Source organism: Bombus flavifrons, chromosome 10 (genome assembly GCF_040668555.2).
Source record: "Bombus flavifrons isolate JBK064 chromosome 10, iyBomFlav1_principal, whole genome shotgun sequence".
Classification (NCBI taxonomy): domain Eukaryota; kingdom Metazoa; phylum Arthropoda; class Insecta; order Hymenoptera; family Apidae; genus Bombus; species Bombus flavifrons.
Window position 1 is genome coordinate 585,307 of NC_138451.1, and position 21,916 is coordinate 607,222.

Genomic DNA, 21,916 nt, shown 5'->3' on the forward strand with positions numbered 1-21,916 from the left:
CTAATGGGCGTGAAAAGTCACCGGACGGAACAGTTACTAACTATTTTTTATTGAAGAAGAAGAAATCACAGTACAATTTCCAGGTTTACGAGGGTTTTTGAGAATAAAAACAATTTTTATGTTACGTAACATTCGTTAGACGTTAGTTAAATGCCGAAAGATAACAATATCATCATAATATGTAATATGTAAAACTTTCCAACCAGCATAATCACGCACAATCGAAAATACGTCGTGCACAATATACTAACGTAACGGCAGACCAGGAAAAATTGTTAAAATTATAAACTAGTCGTTATATTCATTGAAAGGGGTTAAACCTGAAAATCTTAGCCTAAATATTATTTTACCAATTATATTTAAGTGTATTACATTTTACATCTAATGGGATAATGGCTCCATTTTATTTGAACTTTAATGACTCTTCTTTATACTTTTTCTCTGTTAATTCCCATATAAAGTTTTATATCAATAACTGTGACTGGAATATTAGTAGGTATGTCTTCAGTCGATTCTCTGATCAAAACAAGTCTTTGAAACATAAGAAACATTTCAAAGCCAGTTTTCATCTTAAAACCTTTCTACCACAAAATGTTCTTGTACATGAAATGTGATACATCATAGCGAATGGATAGGTTTAGATCTTAATACCTTCATATTTCAACTTTAACTGAAACTATTTTGAATATGCATATAGTATCGGGGAAAAGGGCCTAAGAAACATCGAGTTAACCATGAACAATGTCGCGAGAGCCGAGACGCCGTCGGGTCCATCAATGTGTCGTCGGTCCTTTCAATTGTATAGTTTTGTAGAAAAGGCCTAAGTGACCCTGGCAACGAGCGTCTGCGGAACATGTGTGTAGTGGGCCTAGGAAAAGACAAAGGGATGCTAGAACGGCCAGAATGTTAGTTGAGAGGACGCAGTGTGAGTTGAGATGTCGCGGAGTGTGAATCGAGAAGTCAGAGAGTGTAAGTGGAGGAGCTGGAGAGTATGATAATAAGACGTACGACGAGATTGTAATCAGTTTTTTGTATTGAGTATCGCCTATTAAAGTAAACTAAGCTCTAAATAAAACATCATTACTTGTTCTTACTCGAAGATCTATATAAGTTACCACATATTTTGGGGGGCTCGTTCGGGATTTAGTGTGCCAAGTGACAAGTGAAGGGTTTAAGTGACTGGTTTTCGTTAAAGTGATATCTCAGAACAATGTCTGACTACAATACAGGAGAAGCAGGTTTGACTGACGAGCATGTGGCACAGATGCAAATACCTCAGCTAAAAGGCGAACTGAGAAGACGACAGCTGAGACTAGCGGGCAGAAAACGCGAGCTGGTAGTGTTACGTTTTTGTTCGATTTGTTTTGGTTGTGTTGCCGTTAATTTTTGAATTTAGATTAAATGGTAGCGCTGTCTGATGTTTAATGCGATTGGCAATTAGACTTCACGTTTCGGCTAACCTGCTACACGCAGGAGTACTGGCACGGGAGAGGATTAAGGTTGGTGAAAATAAATGTTCGCTTAATCCTATTACTTTATTAGACAAATATTTTCCACAACAAAAGTTTATTCTAATTCTAATTGGGTATTGACAGAATTGTCGTTGAGATTTCGAATACTCCAAGTTACAATCGTTTGCGACACGTTTTCACTCTTATTAATTACAAGATTTTAATTTAATTGATTTACAATAATTTATAATTTGACAAATACTAACACGTCGATTAACAAAACTGACAAGAACTGGGAACTAATGAAACAAAGAACTAAAAGCTAAATAACTAAAAGCTAAAGAACTAAAGGACTAAAGACCTTAAGAACAAAGAGCAAAAAACTAAAAGCTAAAGGAACTAAGAGTTGAAAAACTAAGGAACTAGAGAATTGAAAGGCAAAGGAACTGAGAAATTAAGAGCTAAAGGAATTGAGAACTAATCGCTATGAACAAAGAAATTGGGGAACTGATCGCCAAGGACCAAGGAATTAATCACCAAGAAATGAGGAACTAATCACACGGAACTGAGGAATTAACTACTCTGAACTAAGGAATTATCTCTCCGTATATCTCTGAGTGTCTTCTATGTCGCTACGCTTATTCATAATTAGGTCTACCGTGGAGGGGTCGTCGTGTGGCGGGTTATTCCGTGGGGGTTGTGAGACTCGAATTTGGTTTCTATACAAATTGTTAAATTTTATTTGAATCTCAAATTGAAACGCTCACTCGCGCTATTGGTAGTTTTAGTCTACGTTACGGCGCGTGCGCAGCGCGGGACGTGACAGTAGCGCAATTGCTTGCTGCGTTACGCTTAGAGCGGGAACACGGTGCGCAAGAAGATGATCCAGATGATAACAACGACGACGATTTAGAAGAAGACGACGACGACGATGAGATTGGCGTGGTTGGGGATCGTTTAGACGTTAACGGTCCAGGAAATCGCAATCTCAATTATCAAGACGGCGGAGTTCGGGTAACTCCAGCGATAAGACGATCGAGGCAAGACAAGCCTAAGTGCACAGTGTTAACGCTAAAAGGCATAGAGGACTCGCTACAGAAATTCAGCGGGGATGATCTGCTGAGTATAAATCGGTGGATCGAGGACTTCGAAGAAATGACAGATGTGTGTGGTTGGTCAGACATGCACATGGTAGTTTTCGCGAAGAAACTGCTGACAGGCTTCGCTCAAGCTTTCGTGCGACAAGAACGAGGCATGAAGTGCTGGGCGAAGCTAAGAAAGGCGCTGAAAGACGAATTTGAGCATGTAGTAAGTGACCAGCAGATACATCGGGAGTTAGCGCGTAGAACGATGAGACCAGATGAGAGTCTACAGCAATACATGCATAGTATGCGTGAGATTGCGGGACAAGCAAGAGTCGATATACAGTCGCAAATTGGCTATATTATTCACGGTATTCCTGACGAGGTCATAAATAAGGCTATGTTATACGGAGCTAGGAACATGCAAGAGCTGAAAGAACGTTTCAAGCAGTACGAAGCGATGAAAAGAGATATGAAGGCGGAAACAAAATTTGGGAAACGCAAGGACGATATGGGAAGACGATCGGAAGTGCGAAATCAGTCGAGGCAAACAGTTAGTGACAAAAGAGGATGTTTCAGTTGTGGCAGTGCGGATCATTTAAGTGCTATGTGTCCGGAGAAAGAAAAAGGTGCTAAGTGCTTTAAATGCAACGAATTTGGACATATGGCGGCGAAGTGTACAGTGCGACCAAAAAAGACTGACTTCATTTCAAGACCCGAGAAGAAGGAATACGAGAAAGAAGTGTCGATAGATGACTGTAAATTTATATCGGTAGTGGATACGGATAGCGATCTCACACTTATACGATCAGACGAGTATGCGAAGTTAGGATTACCATCTCTAGGTAATTGTAAGCTTAATTTTGAAGGTTTGGGTTCGACTGACAATGAGACCTGGGGCGAGTTTACAAAAGTAATGTCGGTCGATGGGTATGAATTTCCGATCACGTTGCATGTTGTCTCGAATAAGATAATGGCAAGACACAGCCTGCTGTTAGGTGCTGATTTCTTGGATCAGGCAGAGTTACGGGTTAAACGGGCGAGGTGACCTTTTTACAACTTGACGATCAGACTGGCGGTACGCAGACGCGCAGGATATATTGAGAGTTAACACAGTAGAATAGACTGATGAAATAGATGTATCACATGTAGGACTTCCGATTTGGACGCAGGCGAAGGCAACACGTGGGTAGTGAGCGCTGTGAAAAGTGAAAAAGTGAAAAGTGAAGGGGAAAAAGGAAGAGGAAGAGAAAGGGGAAAGAAGAAAGGAAAGAAAAGGGTGAAAGCCCAAAGAGAGGGTATAAAAAGTATAAAAAAGTGACAAAGAAGACAGGAGAAAGTGTGAAACACAAAGTCAGGAAAGAAGAGGTTAGGTAGACGAAAGCAGAAAAGGTAATTGGACAGGAAGAAGACAAGAGCCAGGCCGAGGGTAACAGACAAGGCGGGAGAGAAGGGAGATCGCAGAAACACGCTGGAAAGGTACAGCGTGATAGAGAAGGATTCAGTAAGGAGAGAGGGAAGCAAAGAAGCATGAAGATGGAGAAGATAGAGAGGACAGGGCAGAAAGGGAGAGAAGGAAAAGGAATATTGTAATAAAAGGCGCGGAATGGCGGGAAGAAAGCAACAGTGGGACGGTGACAGAGTTCATAAAGGAAAATATGAGGTTAGAAGTAGAAGTAGAAAGGACACTGAAGGTAAGGGTGGGAAAAAAGAACACGATAGTAATTGCGACGTTGAAATCATGGGAGGAAAAGACGAAGGTAATGAGAGAGAAAGGTAAATTGGGGAAGGGGATCTACATAGATAACAATCTAACGAAGAAAGAAAGAGAAATACAACAAAGGTTAAGAAGAATTGCTACAGCAAGAAGGGTGAGGGGGGAACACGTAAAAATAGGTTATAGAAGCTGAAAATAGAAGACAAATAGCATAGGTGGAATGAAAGCGAGGAGAGACTTGAAGAAGAAGGAAGGAGAGAGGCGAGAGGATGAGATAAGGAGAAAGAAAAGGTGGGGACATAAAGGGGGTGAAAATGTGCTGGAACGTAGCAGGGATAATGAACAAGGACAAAGAGGTATGGGAATATTTGAGGATTTTTTACGTATCGGCCTCACGGAAACATGGACAGAGGAAAGCAAATGGGAAAGGGTAAAACTAAAATGGGATAGACTACCCAAGGAATACGACTGGAAATGCAGGGCAGCAAGGAGAGAAAGGAAGAAGGGAAGGGCAAAAGGGGGTATAATAACAGGCGTAAACAAAAACCTGAGGGAAATAGAGTATAAGGAAATAAGTGACGACATAGTAGAAAGAAAAATAAGGTACAAGAAGAGGGCCTACAGAATAGTGGTGGTTTACAATCGAGACACGAAAAAGACATGAAAGAATTAGAGGAAAAAGTATAGGGAAGGGAAGAGGAAGTGACGATCATAGGAGGAGATTGGAATGCAAGAACGGGAGAAGAGGGAGGGCTGATAAACGAGGAACTAGGAAAAGATAAAAGCAGGAGATCAAAAGACAAAACAATAAATACGGAAGGAAGAACGCTGTTAAGGTTGCTGGGTGAAAGAGGCTGGACGATAATTAATGGTCGAGACAAAGAAGGAGATGAGTGGACCTATGTGGGGGAAAGGGGAAAATCAGTGATAGACTACGTGATTGGCAATCAGGAAGCGATAGAAGAAATAACAGACATGAAGGTAGGAAAAAGAGTAGAGTCAGACCACATGTCGTTGGAAATAGAAATAGAGCGTCATAAAAGTCATAAAAGTGTGGAAAGTGACTAAAATAAATACACGAACGGCTACGCCCATAGCTAAATGTTGGAAACCTGCGTTTTCCATTAAGAAGACTATAAAGAAAAACAAAATGAAAGTTACACCAATAAAGATAATTAATAAAGACGAACAATATTATATAAACAAAACAACAGACACAACAAAGCCAAGACAACAAATAAATCAAGATCAGGACTGCTCAGATACAACTGAAGTGGAAATGGAAACGAACAAAGAAACAACACAACAGGATGGAAGCTGGAAGGTGGCGACCTATAATAAAAAAAGAAAAATTATAGGTAATATAGAATCAGAAAAGCAGCGATGGCTGCAAGAATTACCATTAAGAAATTCCTTCAGCTCGCTAACGGAAGAAATTGACAATGACCCAACAAGCAAAACCATAACTCAACCAACACACGTTACAAAACCACCACCAATATTTGTCCTAGCGCAAATAATAGACCCGCTTATCGATAGATTAAACAAACAACATAGCTGGGAAGAAAAATTACACAATGAAACAAGTAAAACTGGAACAGGTAAAAATCCAAACAAACTCCCCAGAAAGCTATAGAAAAGTAATAAAAGAACTTATGGAGAAAAATGCCATATACCACACGTACCAGCTCAAAACAGAAAGAAGCTACAAAGTAGTGATAAGAGGACTACATCCAAAAACCAACTTAGAAAAATTAAGTGAGGAACTAAAAAAAATAGGACACATAACAAGAAAAATCAATAATATGACCAGGTATGACACCAAACAACCACTACCATTATTCCTAATCGAACTAGAACCGGGAACTAACAACAAAGCAATATACGAGGTCAAAAAAATCCTAAACACTATAGTAACAGTGGAACCACCACGCTACAAAAAAGAAATACCTCAATGCATGCGGTGCCAACAATACGGACACACAAAAAACTATTGCAATAGAAGCCCAGCATGTGTTAAATGTGCAAAAAACCATTTAACAAAACACTGCCCATACACAGGAAAAATCGAGGAAGTTAGATGTTACAATTGTAACGGAAACCACCCAGCCAGCTATAAAGGATGTGAAATCAGGAAACAACTACAACGTAAACTGTTTCCACCACTTCGCAATAGATCAGTTGATAACTACCAACAACAACAAAATACAACGGAAAACAAAGCAACATTAAAAACTCAAAATGAAATAAAATCTACAACCAGGAACACAGACATCCAAGTAAACCGAAGTTACGCGCAAGTAACACAAAATATTAGACAAGAAACGCCCATTAACAATCAGGGCCAAACCAACAACACCGAGGACACTACAGAAATCAAAGAACTACTAAAACAATCAATTAAAAATACTGATATACTTACAAAAATGATAATCGAACAAAACGCAACCCTCAGACAGCAAACGGAACAAATAACACTTATGCTACAACTACCCACAAACATGCTGAGCAAAAAATAAGAAATAAAAATGGACACGCTTAAAATAACAGCCTGGAACCCTAACGGCCTACAACAAAGGGCCCTAGAAACCAAAACATACCTGTACAGTAACAACATAGATATACTACTCGTATCAGAAACGCACTTTACTACAAAAAGCTATTTAAAAATTCCGTACTACACCATTTATGACACCAAGCATTCCTCAGGAAAAGCACACGGAGGGACCGCAGTAATAATAAAAAGCGACAATAAACATCACCTACACAGCCAAGTCAGTAAGGAACATATACAAGCAACCACCGTCACAGTACAAACTAGCAGCAACCATTTTCAGTTATCAGCAGTATACGTACCGCCGGGAAACGAAATTACACATCAAAAGTGGGAAGAGTACTTTCAACAATTAGGTGATAAGTTTATCGCAGCGGGAGACTGCAATGCAAAGCACACAATATGGGGATCAAGAATCACTACACCTCGAGGTAGAACCTTGGAAACATACATTAGAAACAATAACCTCAATATATTATCCACAGGAAGACCGACATACTGGCCGAGAGACCTGAGCAAAACACCTGACCTACTTGATTTTGCAGTTACAAAGGGACTAAACGCAAATAAACTAAATATAGCACCCAGCCTCGAGCTTACCTCCGACCATACTCCCATAATAATTACATATAGAAAAAAACCAAAACTTCAAAAAAATCCAGAGACACTAAGCAACAAAACAACCAATTGGCAAACATTTAAAGAAATAATTGAGAGCAAAATCAACTGCAACATCCCATTGAAAACACCTGAACACATCGAACAAGCAGTAACAACACTTACAGAAACTATTCAGGAAGCAGCATGGGCAACCACCATACCTGGATTAACAAATAGACAAACAAAAGTAATTCCGCCAGACATCCTCGAAAAAATCAGAGAAAAAAGAAAAGCGAAAGCAAAATGGCAAAAACATAGAACAAAAGAAAACAAAAAACACCTAAACAAACTTGCAAAAGAAATAAAAAACAAAATAAAAGAACACAACAACAACGAGTTCACAAAATTCATAGAGTCACTATCCGCACACAAGAACACAAACTACTCCCTATGGAAAACAATAAAAAAAAATAAAGAAACCAATAAAACAAGTCCCAGCAATCAGCAAAGGAGATAACACATGGGCAAGAAGCAATGAAGAACAAGCGGAAGAATTTGCCAACCACCTAAGCAACACATTTACACCCCATAATATCAAGAACAGCAACCTCAACTGTCATACCGACGAGGATGCAGTAACCACTAGTACGTCAACCGACAAACAGTACATCATACCTAAAACAACAGAACAAGAAATTAGAAACATAATCGAAAAAACAAAAAACAATAAAGCACCAGGAATCGACCTAATCAATGGTAAAATCCTAAAAAACCTACCTCCAAAAGCGGTACGACTAATCACAATAATTTACAATGGAATATTAAGAATCCAACACTATCCTAAACTATGGAAACTAGCACAGATCAAAATGCTACCTAAGCCAGGTAAAGACCCACACCAAATAGCATCTTACAGGCCAATTACACTACTTCCCGTATTATCCAAAATACTAGAAAAAATAATTTACGCCTGCTTAAAACCAATAATAGATAAGGAAAAATTAATACCAGATCACCAATTTGGATTCAGAAACAAACACTCTACGATAGAGCAAATACACAGACTCATTAATGAAATAATACTAGCATTAGAAAACAAACAATACTGCACAGCCCTCTTTATAGACATCGAGAAAGCATTTGACAAAATAAACCACGAAAGCCTACTTCAATCAATCAGAAAACAATTCCCGAAGCAGATATACCATTTAATAAAATCTTACTTAAGCAGTAGAACCTTCGTAGTAAAAATTAAGGACACATACTCTGAAGTTAAAGACATCAAGGCAGGGGTTCCGCAAGGAAGCATCCTAGGACCAATGCTATACACATTATACACGGCCAACATACCAACAACCATCAATAGTAAAGTACTGACATTTGCGGACGACACAGCGGTACTAGTCCGGTACACTAACCCTGTAACAGCAGTCACATTACTACAAGAACATATCACAAAAATAGAAAAGTGGCTTCAAGATAAACAAATTAAAGCAATCCCCGATAAATGCAACCACATTACATTCACACTGCGAAAACAGATACCACCAAACATTACACTAAACGGCACGCAAATAACACAAATAAAGGCAAGTCAAATACCTAGGACTCCACCTATATACACGATTTACATGGAAACAACATATTAAATCAATAATATACAAAATTACAGGCAGAAAGGAGACAAATGCAATGGTTAACAAGTCGAAAATCCAAACTAAGCATAGAAAACAAATTAAAAATTTACAAAACAATTATAAAACTAGTCTGGACGTACGGAATACCACTATGGGGAACAGCAGCAATGAGCCATATAAACAAAATAGAGATAATCCAAGTTAAAATCCTCAGAACAATAGTAAACGCACCATGGTACGTCAGAAACGAAGATATACGGAAAGACCTTGGAATACCAACGGTCAAGGAAGAGATTAGCAGATGCGCAAGAAGGTACAGAGAAAGAGTAGCAACGCACCCGAATCGGCTAGCAGCGGAAACGATCAACACATAAAACATAGAAAGAAGACTAAAAAGGAAACACCCAACAGGTCTCACAAAGGACACAACCTAACAAACACGAAGATGGTACCCCGCTGGAGGTAACCACCCACATGCTATATTATTACAACACCAAGATACAACATTTTACCAAATGTCCTACTGGACAAATTGTAAAATTCAAATAAATAAATAGAAAAAAAAATAAACAGTAGACAGGCGACGTTGGCTTCCGGGTTTTCAGTTATTGGGTAACACAGCTAGCGTGCGGATCTGGACCAGCCCAAATTGTATTCTTAGTTATAAAACACTTCTATTTAAATATATTTTCTGCCTTACAATTTATCCGCGAGTGTTCTCCGTTTACACATCGAATAACCTCAACAGATATGATTGTATATGAAATACTGATTTAAGATTTCCGATTAATACGGTAATTACTGCCACCAGAAATAGTCTAAGGTCTATTTCAAAAAATTTTTCTTTTATTGAACGATACTATTTTGAATATTTAGACATACATTCGAAAACTACGATTTACACGGTAGTTGCTGCCACCAGAAACAGTCTAAGGACTGTTTCGATTAGAGAAATTTCTTTTATACTTATTTTTCGAAATAATTTATCGATAAATTAATTACTTATGGGTAGCGTTAACTAGCGTTTGGGCTACTGATAGATAAATTCCACGTTTTCGGCTAACCTGCTATGTGCAGGAATACTGGCACGGGAGAGGATTAAAGTTGGATAAAATAAATATTCGATTTCGTTACACAGTTTATTTATGTTTGTATATTGATATGCGATGATCTATCCTAATATTCCAGATTATTTAAATTGTTATAAATATATATATAATAGTGTTAGAGACAGTAGAACATGGAGTTTTTCATGTTGGTAGATTCGATAGGGTTTTGGGCTTTCGTTGTTCGATACAAATTTATCCCTACATTTTCCTTCTTCTTCTCTTTTAATTTTGCTAGTGGATCTGTCGTTTCAACTGAAGTTCAGTTCATCTGCTAGGGTGGTTTGTACCGTTACGACTTCCTTGCCTTTCGAATTCAATAATTAGGAAAATGACTTTAACGATCCTCTCTGTGTGAGGTTTGTGTGATTTCGCAAGGCTTGCCCAAAGACGGGCAATATTTTGCCAACAATGGGAGGAGGAATGCGAAGATCAGTAAGTGTCTCAATAGTTGAAAATACCGTTTGCACAAGCTTACACAGCGAATAACCTTTTGTTTAAAGTTCAAAATCAATAGTTTATCTTTAAGACGTTTACAGAATAGAAAACAAGACCGAATATATTAATTGTTGATAAGTAGATTTAGTTCGGTACCCGGATACAACGAAACTATCAGAGAAGAAGGAATTTTATAAATTTTAAATTTCCTACCTTGGGGTGTGTATGCCTTGGTGATGATGAGTCGAATTTTGACAATTAAACTTTGATTTCGCAGATGAAGTGACAATACGAATGTTTGATTCGAACGATGATGAACGTTCGGAATTTTAAACTAATCCCTATCGATACTCGGATTCGGTGGACCGAGTCGCAACACGAAAACTTTGATTTTCGAATAGTTATTTGACGCTCGGATTTTTCAAACTTAATTAGCTTTTCTAATACACAATTCTGTCGGACAGAATGATGATGTGTACAGTCTGAATTTTGAATAAGGACTCTTTACTCTAATTAACTTTTCTAACACTTGATTTCGACGGACAAAGTGACGATGTGAACGGTCTGAATTTTGAATACCGACTCTTTTACTCTATGTTATTCCCGCTTATTTATAATTTTCCTAATTGTCACGTAATGGATCATCTCTATGGGAATCACAGCATTGCTACGTGACAAATTATGAATTTTATAACTGCCTACTTTCGCGGATTGTGCTGAAGTTTCGTCTTCTTGATTTCTCATGTGTCATTTGGTGTTAGGGGTATACAAGGTACGTGATAAAATGTAGGTATCGTAGTAGCTCGTATTTGCTAATGTTGCGTCTGCGATGTTTCCCAGGCCTTTCCTACTGATGCCAGTGGAACGTGCCAGGCGCGTGCCAACTTATCCTTGCTGAAGTTGCATCTGTGATGTATCCTTGCTGATGCCAGTGAAACGTTCTAGGCGCGTGGCAACTTAGTATTTGCCGAGCCTTCTTATGCGTTGTTTAGTGTTTCTTTCAATAAAATATTATTATTATTTTTTTTATAATAGTAAGTTTAATATATTATTTCATGGTTTGTTTCTCACGGCTGGTTTCTATTAATTTCTAATATTCCTGTTATCATATAATAATGTATTATATTGTTGTTACGTCGCGCAAGGCATCTGCACGCCATCCGGCGCTGCTTGACCGCCAACGGTCTGCGCACCGTCCTTCGACCCTCAATAAGTCCAAGGAACCCGTAAAACGACAGCTTTTAATGCTATTGTTTTGACATATGTCGTCAATTTACGGAATAAGCTCCATATCCTAGAGATGCTTTCTGTTTATAGCCAGTTTAGAAAGGCCCTTGGAAAGCAGGTAGTGACTTAGCAAAAAACGAATGTTTAATCACCGGGAAATCCAGGTTTTCCGTTAAACAAGACATCAACTAGCAACATTGGTAGGAGGCTCCATCCCCTCTGGTCATTCTTTAACATTGACTTAAACCAATGGACATCGTAGATCGTTGCCCTCACTCTACTCACGAAAGGTGTGAACAACGAATCCACGTCCTTAATACAAAGGGAAACACCCACACCGAGCTTTCTTCTATAAATCCTACGAGAACGAACTACAGTTTTCTTACAACATTCATCCTGTCGATTACGAGGCTACTTCGGTTGTCTCTCTTACTCGTTCCTTGACTACGTCATATCTTAGGATATCGTCTACGTTACTGCATATCAGTGTAAAGGTGTTGAAAATATATAACGTTTATAGCTCTGTTAATCACAGTGTTATACTTATTCAATCACCCCTATTATCCTAGCCGAAATAAGGGGATCGATCTATTCGCGGTGTCGATTCTTGCAATCGTAGCGGGAATTTACGACTCCCGTTGACGCAGACTCTCGCAACCGCGTCTCCCCGCGATAGGCCGAAAATACACTCTGTATATTTAACTGCTTTGCTTTATCGTTGCAATGTAAATATTTGCACAAGATACATGTGTGCTCCTTATCGTTTTATCAGCGATGCACGTTCTGTTTGATAAAACGAGTTATCCTTGCTTTTGCAGAATGGGCTGCAGGAGTGCTGTAAAGCCATCGCAAAACGGCAGGTCGATGACGACGAGCTGCTGGTAAGGAAGGTCTTCTTATACAGTTTCCTTTTTCTCTTTTCATTCACGCCTCGGTGATTAACATCTGTGCCATCTATAGCTACGTTGATACAACGGTACATCGATAACTACTTATACGGATTGATGATGAAACGTTTATAAACATAATGTGTTCGTTTATCACGAACTTTTAAATCCTCAAATCAAATTAACTTTTAATCGATTAAGATTATCGCGTCTCAGTAGAATGCAAATAGCAAAGAATTCACCAAAACTTTTTTTCATACAGACAATCGTTGAAAAAAATAAGCGAAAGACATTTGTAGTGGTTGACTTGTACAAATATTTTATGAATATATCGTACATGTACGTTTTTTAAACATTTTGAAACTCCATCATGTCTGTCATGATCATATTACCAAAGATTGAAATATATCTGGATGTATATGTTTATATTTAGAAATTGCAAGAGATCTGACACAGGTATATACATGTCGGAGATGAAAGGACATCGGAGCCTTCCCTTTGGAACTTCGGGAAAATCCCTTAACACCGTAATCTAGATTCTATTATAGGCGTAATTAAACAATTGTCATCATTCGATCCGATTGTATTTGTTCGAGATTTGTGATAATGAGCTTGGGCTCGAGGCGACAACCAGTCGCCGAACGTAGCCGCGGTCACGGGATGGACGCTTTGTCTAACAAAGGTATGGGGTAATTCTATAGCTCTCCTTAAAAGAAATATTTGTGACGGCACGCGACAGTAAACATTCCAACGGTTTCTGTCCCGTGGCTCGTCACACGCAGACCCTATTCTTCGAGTAAGATGATTGCCAGATGTCGATGCGTCTCCGCAGTACATGTTCAGCTAGCCTGAGGGCCCGTTATAAATCTTAAGATTTAGTTGGCTAAAGTCCTTCAGATAGACAAACAATCTTTGTCCCAGCTACGGGAAAATAGGGGAGACCTATTTTTCAACGAACGGCGTCTCCCACCAGTAACTTTCCCACGAGGGCGGCTAGCATCTTTTTCTAACCACCGATATTAAGATTAACCAATTAGCAGCAACACCAATGTCCCTCACCTTCTGAACGAAGGCTATCGTCGACGAATCCGATGACCTCGTGTCCTTGGACACACCCCATCATAGTTTTCCTCTGCAGCATCATCGCGACGGAAAGTCATTCTCTCACGAGATCGTATTAGCGAGTTACTTAGCGTCTGCACGCTCGGTGGATATTCCACGTTTTAACAAAGAGTCCGACTTAGATTTTGTAAGCATGTTCATCTATCATCCCGTTGACCGCAGATTCGTTATTGAACCTAGGATCATTGTCATTAGCTTCTCGAGTATCTAATTACCACGGTTACTTGTCAAATTCTGTAATAATCGTATTTGCACTAGTTAATGTCTTCTCTATTGCATAACGACAATGTGTAGTCCAGGTGAAGATTCGTTTCACGCCCCTAACACTAATTCTAATGTAAATCCGACATACATATTATGTAGATAGAGATACATATAAGAATTTAAATTTCAAATTATTCGCTATATTAACAAGCTTCGATATCTCGATATCAAAAGATCATCTGTAATACTAGTCACCGTATGCTTAAGATGGTTATTCATGCTATATATTAATTTTTTACCAAATATTGTAGGTGTTTCGCGTTTCGCCAATTAATACTCCAATTAATAGAAACTCGAATATTAGTTTACATCTTTTTCTTAAATCGTACAATGCAAAGAAAAAGAAATATCTAGCCCGTTGAATAAAGAGAAAATGCGCGTAGAATGTAGCGAGCGTCGAGCGGTTTCATTCATAATTCGAGTCGTTATTTCGTTTCCAACCGGCGCGTGCTCTCTTATACTCTTCTTAATTAATTATAATTATTCCAGCACTTGACGGAAGGGAAGCTGGCGTTATGGAAGTATAGTGATCTCACGCGTCCATTGATATGGTAAGAGAACGAAATATCAGACGTATCTTACTTCTCTGTGAAAAATGGCGGAACAGCGTGAACTTGTTCCCGTGACCAAGTAGAATCCCGAAGATCCGTGTCACAGTCTAACGGTTCTTCTCTACAAATCATCTTCTCGAGACACACCTTCCAATCGTGATCCGATCCAGTCGTGTTCCACGATTTCTCAGAGGACTCTATTCTGGATAACTCGAAGATCTTCCGGACCAGTGATTTTATTGATTCGTGAAATCTGTAAAATAAAGTCACTCTGCTTACTTAGCTTACGTATTGCATGTAATCGAAATTGGAAATGCAAATACTTCCATCCTGGACATTCTATATTTTCTAATACTTAGAAAATAGTAAAGTCAATGTTATATTTAACATTCATAAATATTAATTTATTTACGATAGAACGTAATCAAATTAACGTATCTACTGTATTTTTATAATTTGAAATACTCGAGTCTATTTTTTATTATCAAAAGTATAAGTGTAACGTGAAACGCAAACAAATACGATAGCGGATAAAATTCACGAATAACTGTACTCTCTCATCAATTATTTTGATTAGAATTTCTTATTCGACAACTGTAATAAGTTGCAATTTTACTTGATACAGAAAAGCTCCTGTGACCATTCTGCTTCACCTTACAATTAGTTAAAACGCTTCGTCTAACATTTTGCTTATTTCTCAAGATATCTTAAAATATTCTGCGTTTTCTGCAGTTCTTTTTCTTTTTTTTTCTTTTTTTTTTTTTTTGCTTTTAAGTATAGATATATTATACAGGTTGTTACGAAATAATGGCTAAAAATTTTAAATTGAAGAAAGAAATACAGAAACCGTAGAAAAAAGTAATAAAACTTTAGTTTTCTCGAATGTTTCGATATGGTAGATCGAATATTTTAACTGCATAACGAGGGCAGCAATATTATGAGTCAGCATGCAGAAAAATTCACATGTTTCTGAATCAGCATTATGGATATAAGGACTATTAGGTACCAAGCAATAATTTATAGAGAAAAACGATAGAATTTGACGACAAAGGTCGATGAAAAAGAAAAAGAATTGAAAGTGAAATGTTATTGCGTTGACGCAACGTTGATTGATGAATCGTTAATTCTGGTAAAAAGAAAATGTGAAACTTGAAATCGAAAAAACGATGCAGGTGTTAAGACGTGCGTTCTACTTCCATTCTATTGTTGAATTTCGCATGAACAAAAGAGTTGTATAGTCATTAGATACTCTATTTAACAGGTTCTAACTACATAGACGCTAAAGTTGAATTGTTTGCATTCTATCGATATTAGAATAGCTATTCGAGCGGGCAATTCTAAGCATCGCGGAGGCTCGAGTCGGAAAAATTTGGCGAGCGACAATGCTATAGAAAGCGTCGCGGGACACAGTATGCATACTGAGAGGAAGGTCCAACGGCTCGACGAAAATCGTAATACATATGGCACGGCTAGCACTTCCGAAGGCCATGCTAACAAGACAGTATGGCTCCGATTATACAAACCGGTGCCATAAGTGCGTAATTCTATCGAGTGGGACGCCCTCGATCATCCAATATCGTCACTGACGCCACAAAATTTATTAACTTCTTTTATTAAGGAATTCCACTTGACAACACGACTGTTAACGCAGAGACATTACCATGCACCACTCCTAATAATAATTAGAAGATGACGTTTCTAGAAAATTCGAGTTTTTTTTTTTTTATTTAATATTTCACATTCACAATTTGTTCAATTTGGACATTTGGTAAAATTTTTTAGCTGATTGATTATCACGTGAGTGGCTACCCCCAATGGGGTACCATCTTCGTGTTTGTTAAGATATATCCTTTATGAGATCTGCTGGGTGTTTTCTTTTTAGTCTTCTTTCTATGCTTGTGTTGATCGTTTTCGTTGATCGTTGCTATTCTTTCTCTGTACCTTCTTGCGCATCTGCTAATCTCTTCCTTGACCGTTGGTATTCCAAGGTCTTTCCGTATGTCCTCGTTTCTAACGTACCATGGGGCGTTTACTATTGTTCTAAGAATTTTTGCTTGGATTGTCTCTATTTTGGTTATATGGCTCATTGCTGCTGTTCCCCATAGTGGTATTCCGTACGTCCAGATTAGTTTTATGATCGTTTTGCAAATTTTTAATTTGTTTTCTATGCTTAGTTTGGATTTTCGACTTGTTAACCATTGCATTTGTCTCCTTGCTGTCTGTATTTTGTATATTATTGATTTAATATGTTGTTTCCATGTAAATCGTGTATCTAGGTGGAGTCCTAGGTATTTGACTTGCTTTGTTTGTGTTATTTGCGTGCCGTTAAGTATAATGTTTGGTGGTATCTGTTTTCGCAGTGTGAATGTAATATGGTTGCATTTACTGGGGGTTGCTTTAATTTGTTTAACTTGTAGCCACTTTTCTATTTTTGTGACATGTTCTTGTAGTAATGTGACTGCTGTTACAGGGTTAGTGTACCGGACTAGTACCGCTGTGTCGTCCGCAAATGTCAGTACTTTACTATTGATGGTTGTTGGTATGTTGACCGTGTATAGTGTGTATAGCATTGGTCCTAGGACGCTTCCTAGTGGAACCCCTGCCTTGATGTCTTTAACTTCAGAGTATGTGTCTTTAATTTTTATTACATAGACTCTGCTGCTTAAGTATGATTTTAATAAATGGTATATTTGTTCCGGGAATTGTTTCCTGATTGTTCGTAGTAGGCATTCGTGGTTTATTTTGTCGAATGCCTTATCTATGTCCATAAAGAGGGCTGTGCAGTATTGTTTGCCTTCTAATGCTGTTATTATTTCATTAGTGAGTCTGTGTATTTGCTCTATCGTAGAGTGTTTGTTTCTGAATCCAAATTGGTGATCTGGTATTAATTTTTCCTTATCTATTATTGGTTTTAAGCAGGCGTAAATTATTTTTTCTAGTATTTTGGATAATACGGGAAGTAGTGTAATTGGCCTGTAAGATGCTATTTGGTGTGGGTCTTTACCTGGCTTAGGTAGCATTTTGATCTGTGCTAGTTTCCATAGTTTAGAATAGTATTGGATTCTTAATATTGCACTGTAAATTATTGTAATTAGTCGTATCGCTTTTGGAGGAAGGTTTTTCAAGATTTTACCACTGATTAGGTCGATTCCTGGTGCTTTATTGTTTTTTGTTTTCCCGATTATGTTTCTAATTTCTTGTGCTGTTGTTTTAGGTATGATGTAGTGTTTGTCAGTTGAGGTACTAGTGGTTAACGCATCCTCGTCGGTATGACTACTGTGGTTGCTGTTATTGATATTATGTGGTGTAAATGGGTTGCTTAGATGGTTGGAAAATTCTTCAGTTTGTTCTTCATTGCTTCTTGCCCATGTGTTATTTGCTTTTCTGATTGCTGGGACTAGTTTTATTGGCTTCTTTATTTTTTTATTGCTTTCCATAGGGAGTAGTTGGTGTTCTCGTGTTCGGATAGTGACTCTATGAATTTTGTGAACTCGTTGTTGTTGTGTTCTTTTATTTTGTTTTTTATTTCTTTTGCAAGTTTATTTAGGTGTTTTTTGTTTTCTTTTGATCTATGTTTTTGCCATTTTGCTTTCGCTTTTCTTTTTTCTCTGATTTTTTCGAGGATGTCTGGCGGAATTACTTTTGTTTGTCTATTTGTTAATTCAGGTATGTTGGTTGCCCATGCTGCTTCCTGAGTAGTTTCTGTAAGTGTTGTTACTGCTTGTTCGATGTGTTCAGGTGTTTTCAATGGGATGTTACAGTTGATTTTGCTCTCAATTATTTCTTTAAATGTTTGCCAATTGGTGGTTTTATTGCATAGTGTCTCGGAATTGTTATAAAGTATTGGTTTGTTTCTGTATGTAATTATTATGGGTGTATGATCGGAGCTAAGCTCGAGGCTGGGTGCTATACTTAGTTTATTTGCGTTTAGTCCTTTGTAACTGCAAAATCAAGTACGTCAGGTATTTTGCTCAGGTCTGTCAGCCAGTATGTCGGTCTTCCTGTGGATAATATATTGAGGTTATTGTTTCTAATGTATTTTTCCAAGGTTCTACCTCGAGGTGTAGTGATTCTTGATCCCCATAGTGTATGCTTTGAGTTGTAGTCTCCAGCTGCGATATACTTGTCACCTAAGCGTTGAAAGTACTCTTCCCACATTTGTAATGTAATTTTGTGCCGCAGCGGTACATATACTGCTGACAACTGTAAATGGTTGCTGCTAGTTTGTACAGTGACGGTGGTTGATTATATATGTTCCTTAATGACGTGGCTGTGTAGGCTGTGTGATATTTAATGTCGTTTTTTATTACTACTGCGGTCCCTCCGTGTGCTTTTCCTGAGGGATGCTTGGTATCATATATGGTGTAGTACGTTATTTTTATGTAACTTTTTGTAGTGAAGTGTGTTTCTGATACGATTAGTATGTCGATATTATTGTTGTACAAGAATGTTTTGGTTTCTAGGGCCCTTAGTTGTAGGCTGTTGGAGTTCCAGGCTGCTATTTTAAGCGTGTCCATTTTTATTTTTTGCTCAACATGTTTGTAAGTTCCGTTTGCTGTCTGAGGACTGCGTTTTGTTCGCTTATCATTTTTGTTAGCATTTCGGTGTTTTTGATGGATTGTTTTAGTAGTTCTTTAATTTCTGTAGTGTCGTTGCTGTAATTGATCTGATTTTGATTATCTAATGGTGTTGACTGTTTGGCTACTTGCGCGTAGCTTCGGCTACCAAAGAAGTTGGTATTATTATGGTTGATGTTCATTACATGCTGTCTCAGTTACTGTGCTATCCTGTTGTGTGTGGTAGTTATTGTATGTCCTGTTACGAAGAGGCGGAAAAAGTTTACTTTGAAGTTGCTTTCTGACTACACAGCTTTTGTAGCTGGCTGGGTGGTTTCTACCGCAGTTGTAGGATTTTACATCGTTTGTTTTTCCCGTGTATGGGCAGTTCGTTGTTAGATGCATTTCTGCGCATTTGGCACACGCCGGGTTTCTGTTGCAGTAATTCTTTGTATGTCCATATTGTTGACACCGCATACATTGCCGTATGTCTTTTTTGTGTCTGGGTGGCTCGACTGTAATTACTGTGTTTAGTACTTTTTTAACATCGAAAATTTCCTTGCTGTTGTTTTTGGGTTCGAGTTCTATTAGAAATAGCGGTAATGGTTGTTTGGTATCGTACCTGGTTATGTTGTTTATTGCTCTTACTTGATGCCCGATTTTAGCTAATTCCTCGCACATGTTATTTGTATTTGTTTTTGGGTGTAATCCTTTGATTACTGCTTTATAACTTTTATCAGTTTTGAGTTCACGCGACTGTGACAAAAAAGCGTCGCGCGTGTTCACCGCCCAGTCGCATTTGCATCTGGCATCTGGTTTTTGTGGGCGAGGTGTCTTGATTCTTGAGTCTTGACTCTTGACAACCCTCGCTACTTCGTACTTTCCTCCCCTGCTCCACCCCATTCTACTGACGTCCATTGACGACTATCTCATTCATCCGTATGACGAGCTAATCATCTTCATTCCGATTGGTCACTTTCTTATGGTGCACCTGTTTTAGCCGATACAATCTGGTACCAGTGGTTCTCAGTTTGCAGAATTCCTCCCTTACGATATTTCAAGAGTTACTGAACGAAAATCGGTAATATCTAATGACAAATTAACTGGCTTCTTGTTCCTTTAAGTGGCCATCGTTATACTTACTAGTTTTTTTAATTCCTTTTGTGGAGCGAATGTTTACTATCTAAATAAAGGGAGAAATACCTGGGATTTCTTAGAAATGTATTTCTTTTCATAACTGCACATATAAGGTTCCATTCACTTGAACAATTAACGGAACATTACTGTACTGCTTGACCAAGTAAAAGTCAAGTTATACTACGATTTATCATAGTACGTTCTTCAATATCGTTGCATAGCTTCTTTGCAGGTTATTACAGTTAACATCTTATAGAGATATATTCATTGGGGAATTTATGTTTGGTAAAAAGGCTTTCCATTTCATATGTGTTACAAACTATAAATTGAATTTTGGTTTCCCCTAGATTTTGAGATTTTATGTACCTCTTCCGACTCGTCCCATGGATAAACCATGATTATATAAACAGATTTGCACACTCATTAGGGAAATCCGCCCGAAAACTGAGTCGTATCTAGCCGTGAAAAATCAACATAGAAAGATCAACAAAGTCCGCGTTCTTGCGAGACTGACAGAGATAAGTAGAACGTCTTTGTCTCCATTTAAGGCATTCATAGCATGTCACGCATGCACAGAACTTCTTCTTGTTTTCCACATTGATTTTTTATAACTAGTCGAGATTTAATTTCCAGATTTTCCCTAGGCTTCGGTATATGAGTGTCGAGATCTTATATGACCGTGGAATAAATTATATAATAAATTCTTGTTTACGTTACCTTTCAGTTGAGGATCAGTGGCTTCAAGTCAAGTTCACAATGTTTTTTTTTTATTTATTAAAATTTACAATCAATTCTCGCATTGAGAATTTTCAGTAATTTTTTCTGGCGTGACGCAATGACATGACTAATTATTTATAATAAGTTAATACTTATTATAGATAAGTATAATTTATAAGTAAGCATTATAAATAAGTAAATATTACTTAATTTAAATAACTAATTGAATCTAGCGTTTAGGTCTAGCGGGTAGTGTCTCTTCAGCCTGCGGATCTGGTCCGACGTATCAAGTAGTCCAGTGATTAGGGGGTTTCGGTGTTTGTTGACTCTTTTGCTATATCTGTCGCTATATTTTGCTATTTTCTCTTTGACTGTTGGTATCTTGAGGTCGCGATGTATTAGTTCGTTGGTGACATGCCAGGGTGTATTTATAATGGATCTTAGCGTTTTTGATTGGAAGCGTTGAAGTATTTCAATGTCAGAATTACTTGCTGTTCCCCATAGTTGGATTCCGTAGGTCCAGACAGATTTTATTACGGTCTTGTAGAGAGAAATTTTATTCTGTATGTTTAGTTTGGAGCGTCGGCCCCTGAGCCAATAGAATTTTTTTAGTTTGTCCTTTAGTTGCTTCGTTTTGTCTGTGATGTGGTTTTTCCATGTTAGTATCCTGTCCAGGGTCATGTCCAGGTATCTGACTGAGTCCTTGCTAGGAATTGTTGTATTGTTGATGGTGACCTGGGGGCAGGTTTATTTTCGGAACGTGAAGGATACATGTGAGGATTTTTTTTCATTAATTTTGAAGCCCCATTTATGATACCACTTTTAAATAGAGTCGAGACATCGCTGGAGAATGAATGAAGCAATTACCGG

At 38.0% G+C, this 21,916-nt stretch overlaps 1 protein-coding gene and 1 long non-coding RNA gene across 3 annotated transcripts in view; both read left to right on the forward strand.

Moving 5' to 3' along the window:
* LOC138183818 (uncharacterized) overlaps positions 1-21,916 on the forward strand; it is a 411,340-nt gene that overhangs the window by 283,764 nt on the left and 105,660 nt on the right. The window lies entirely within an intron of this gene.
* LOC138184345 (uncharacterized) lies at positions 1,211-3,581 on the forward strand. Its single transcript, XM_069122230.1, has 2 exons — positions 1,211-1,346; positions 2,263-3,581. Exons 1-2 carry the CDS (start codon positions 1,211-1,213, stop codon positions 3,579-3,581), a joined length of 1,455 nt encoding a protein of 484 aa, XP_068978331.1.

Coding starts and splice junctions, on each gene's coding strand:
- LOC138184345 (XM_069122230.1), top strand. CDS start 1,211: ATGTCTGACTACAATACAGGAGAAGCAGGTTTGACTGACGAGCATGTG. Junction 1,347..2,262: donor ACGCGAGCTGGTAGTGTTAC/GTTTTTGTTCGA, acceptor GCGCGTGCGCAG/CGCGGGACGTGACAGTAGCG.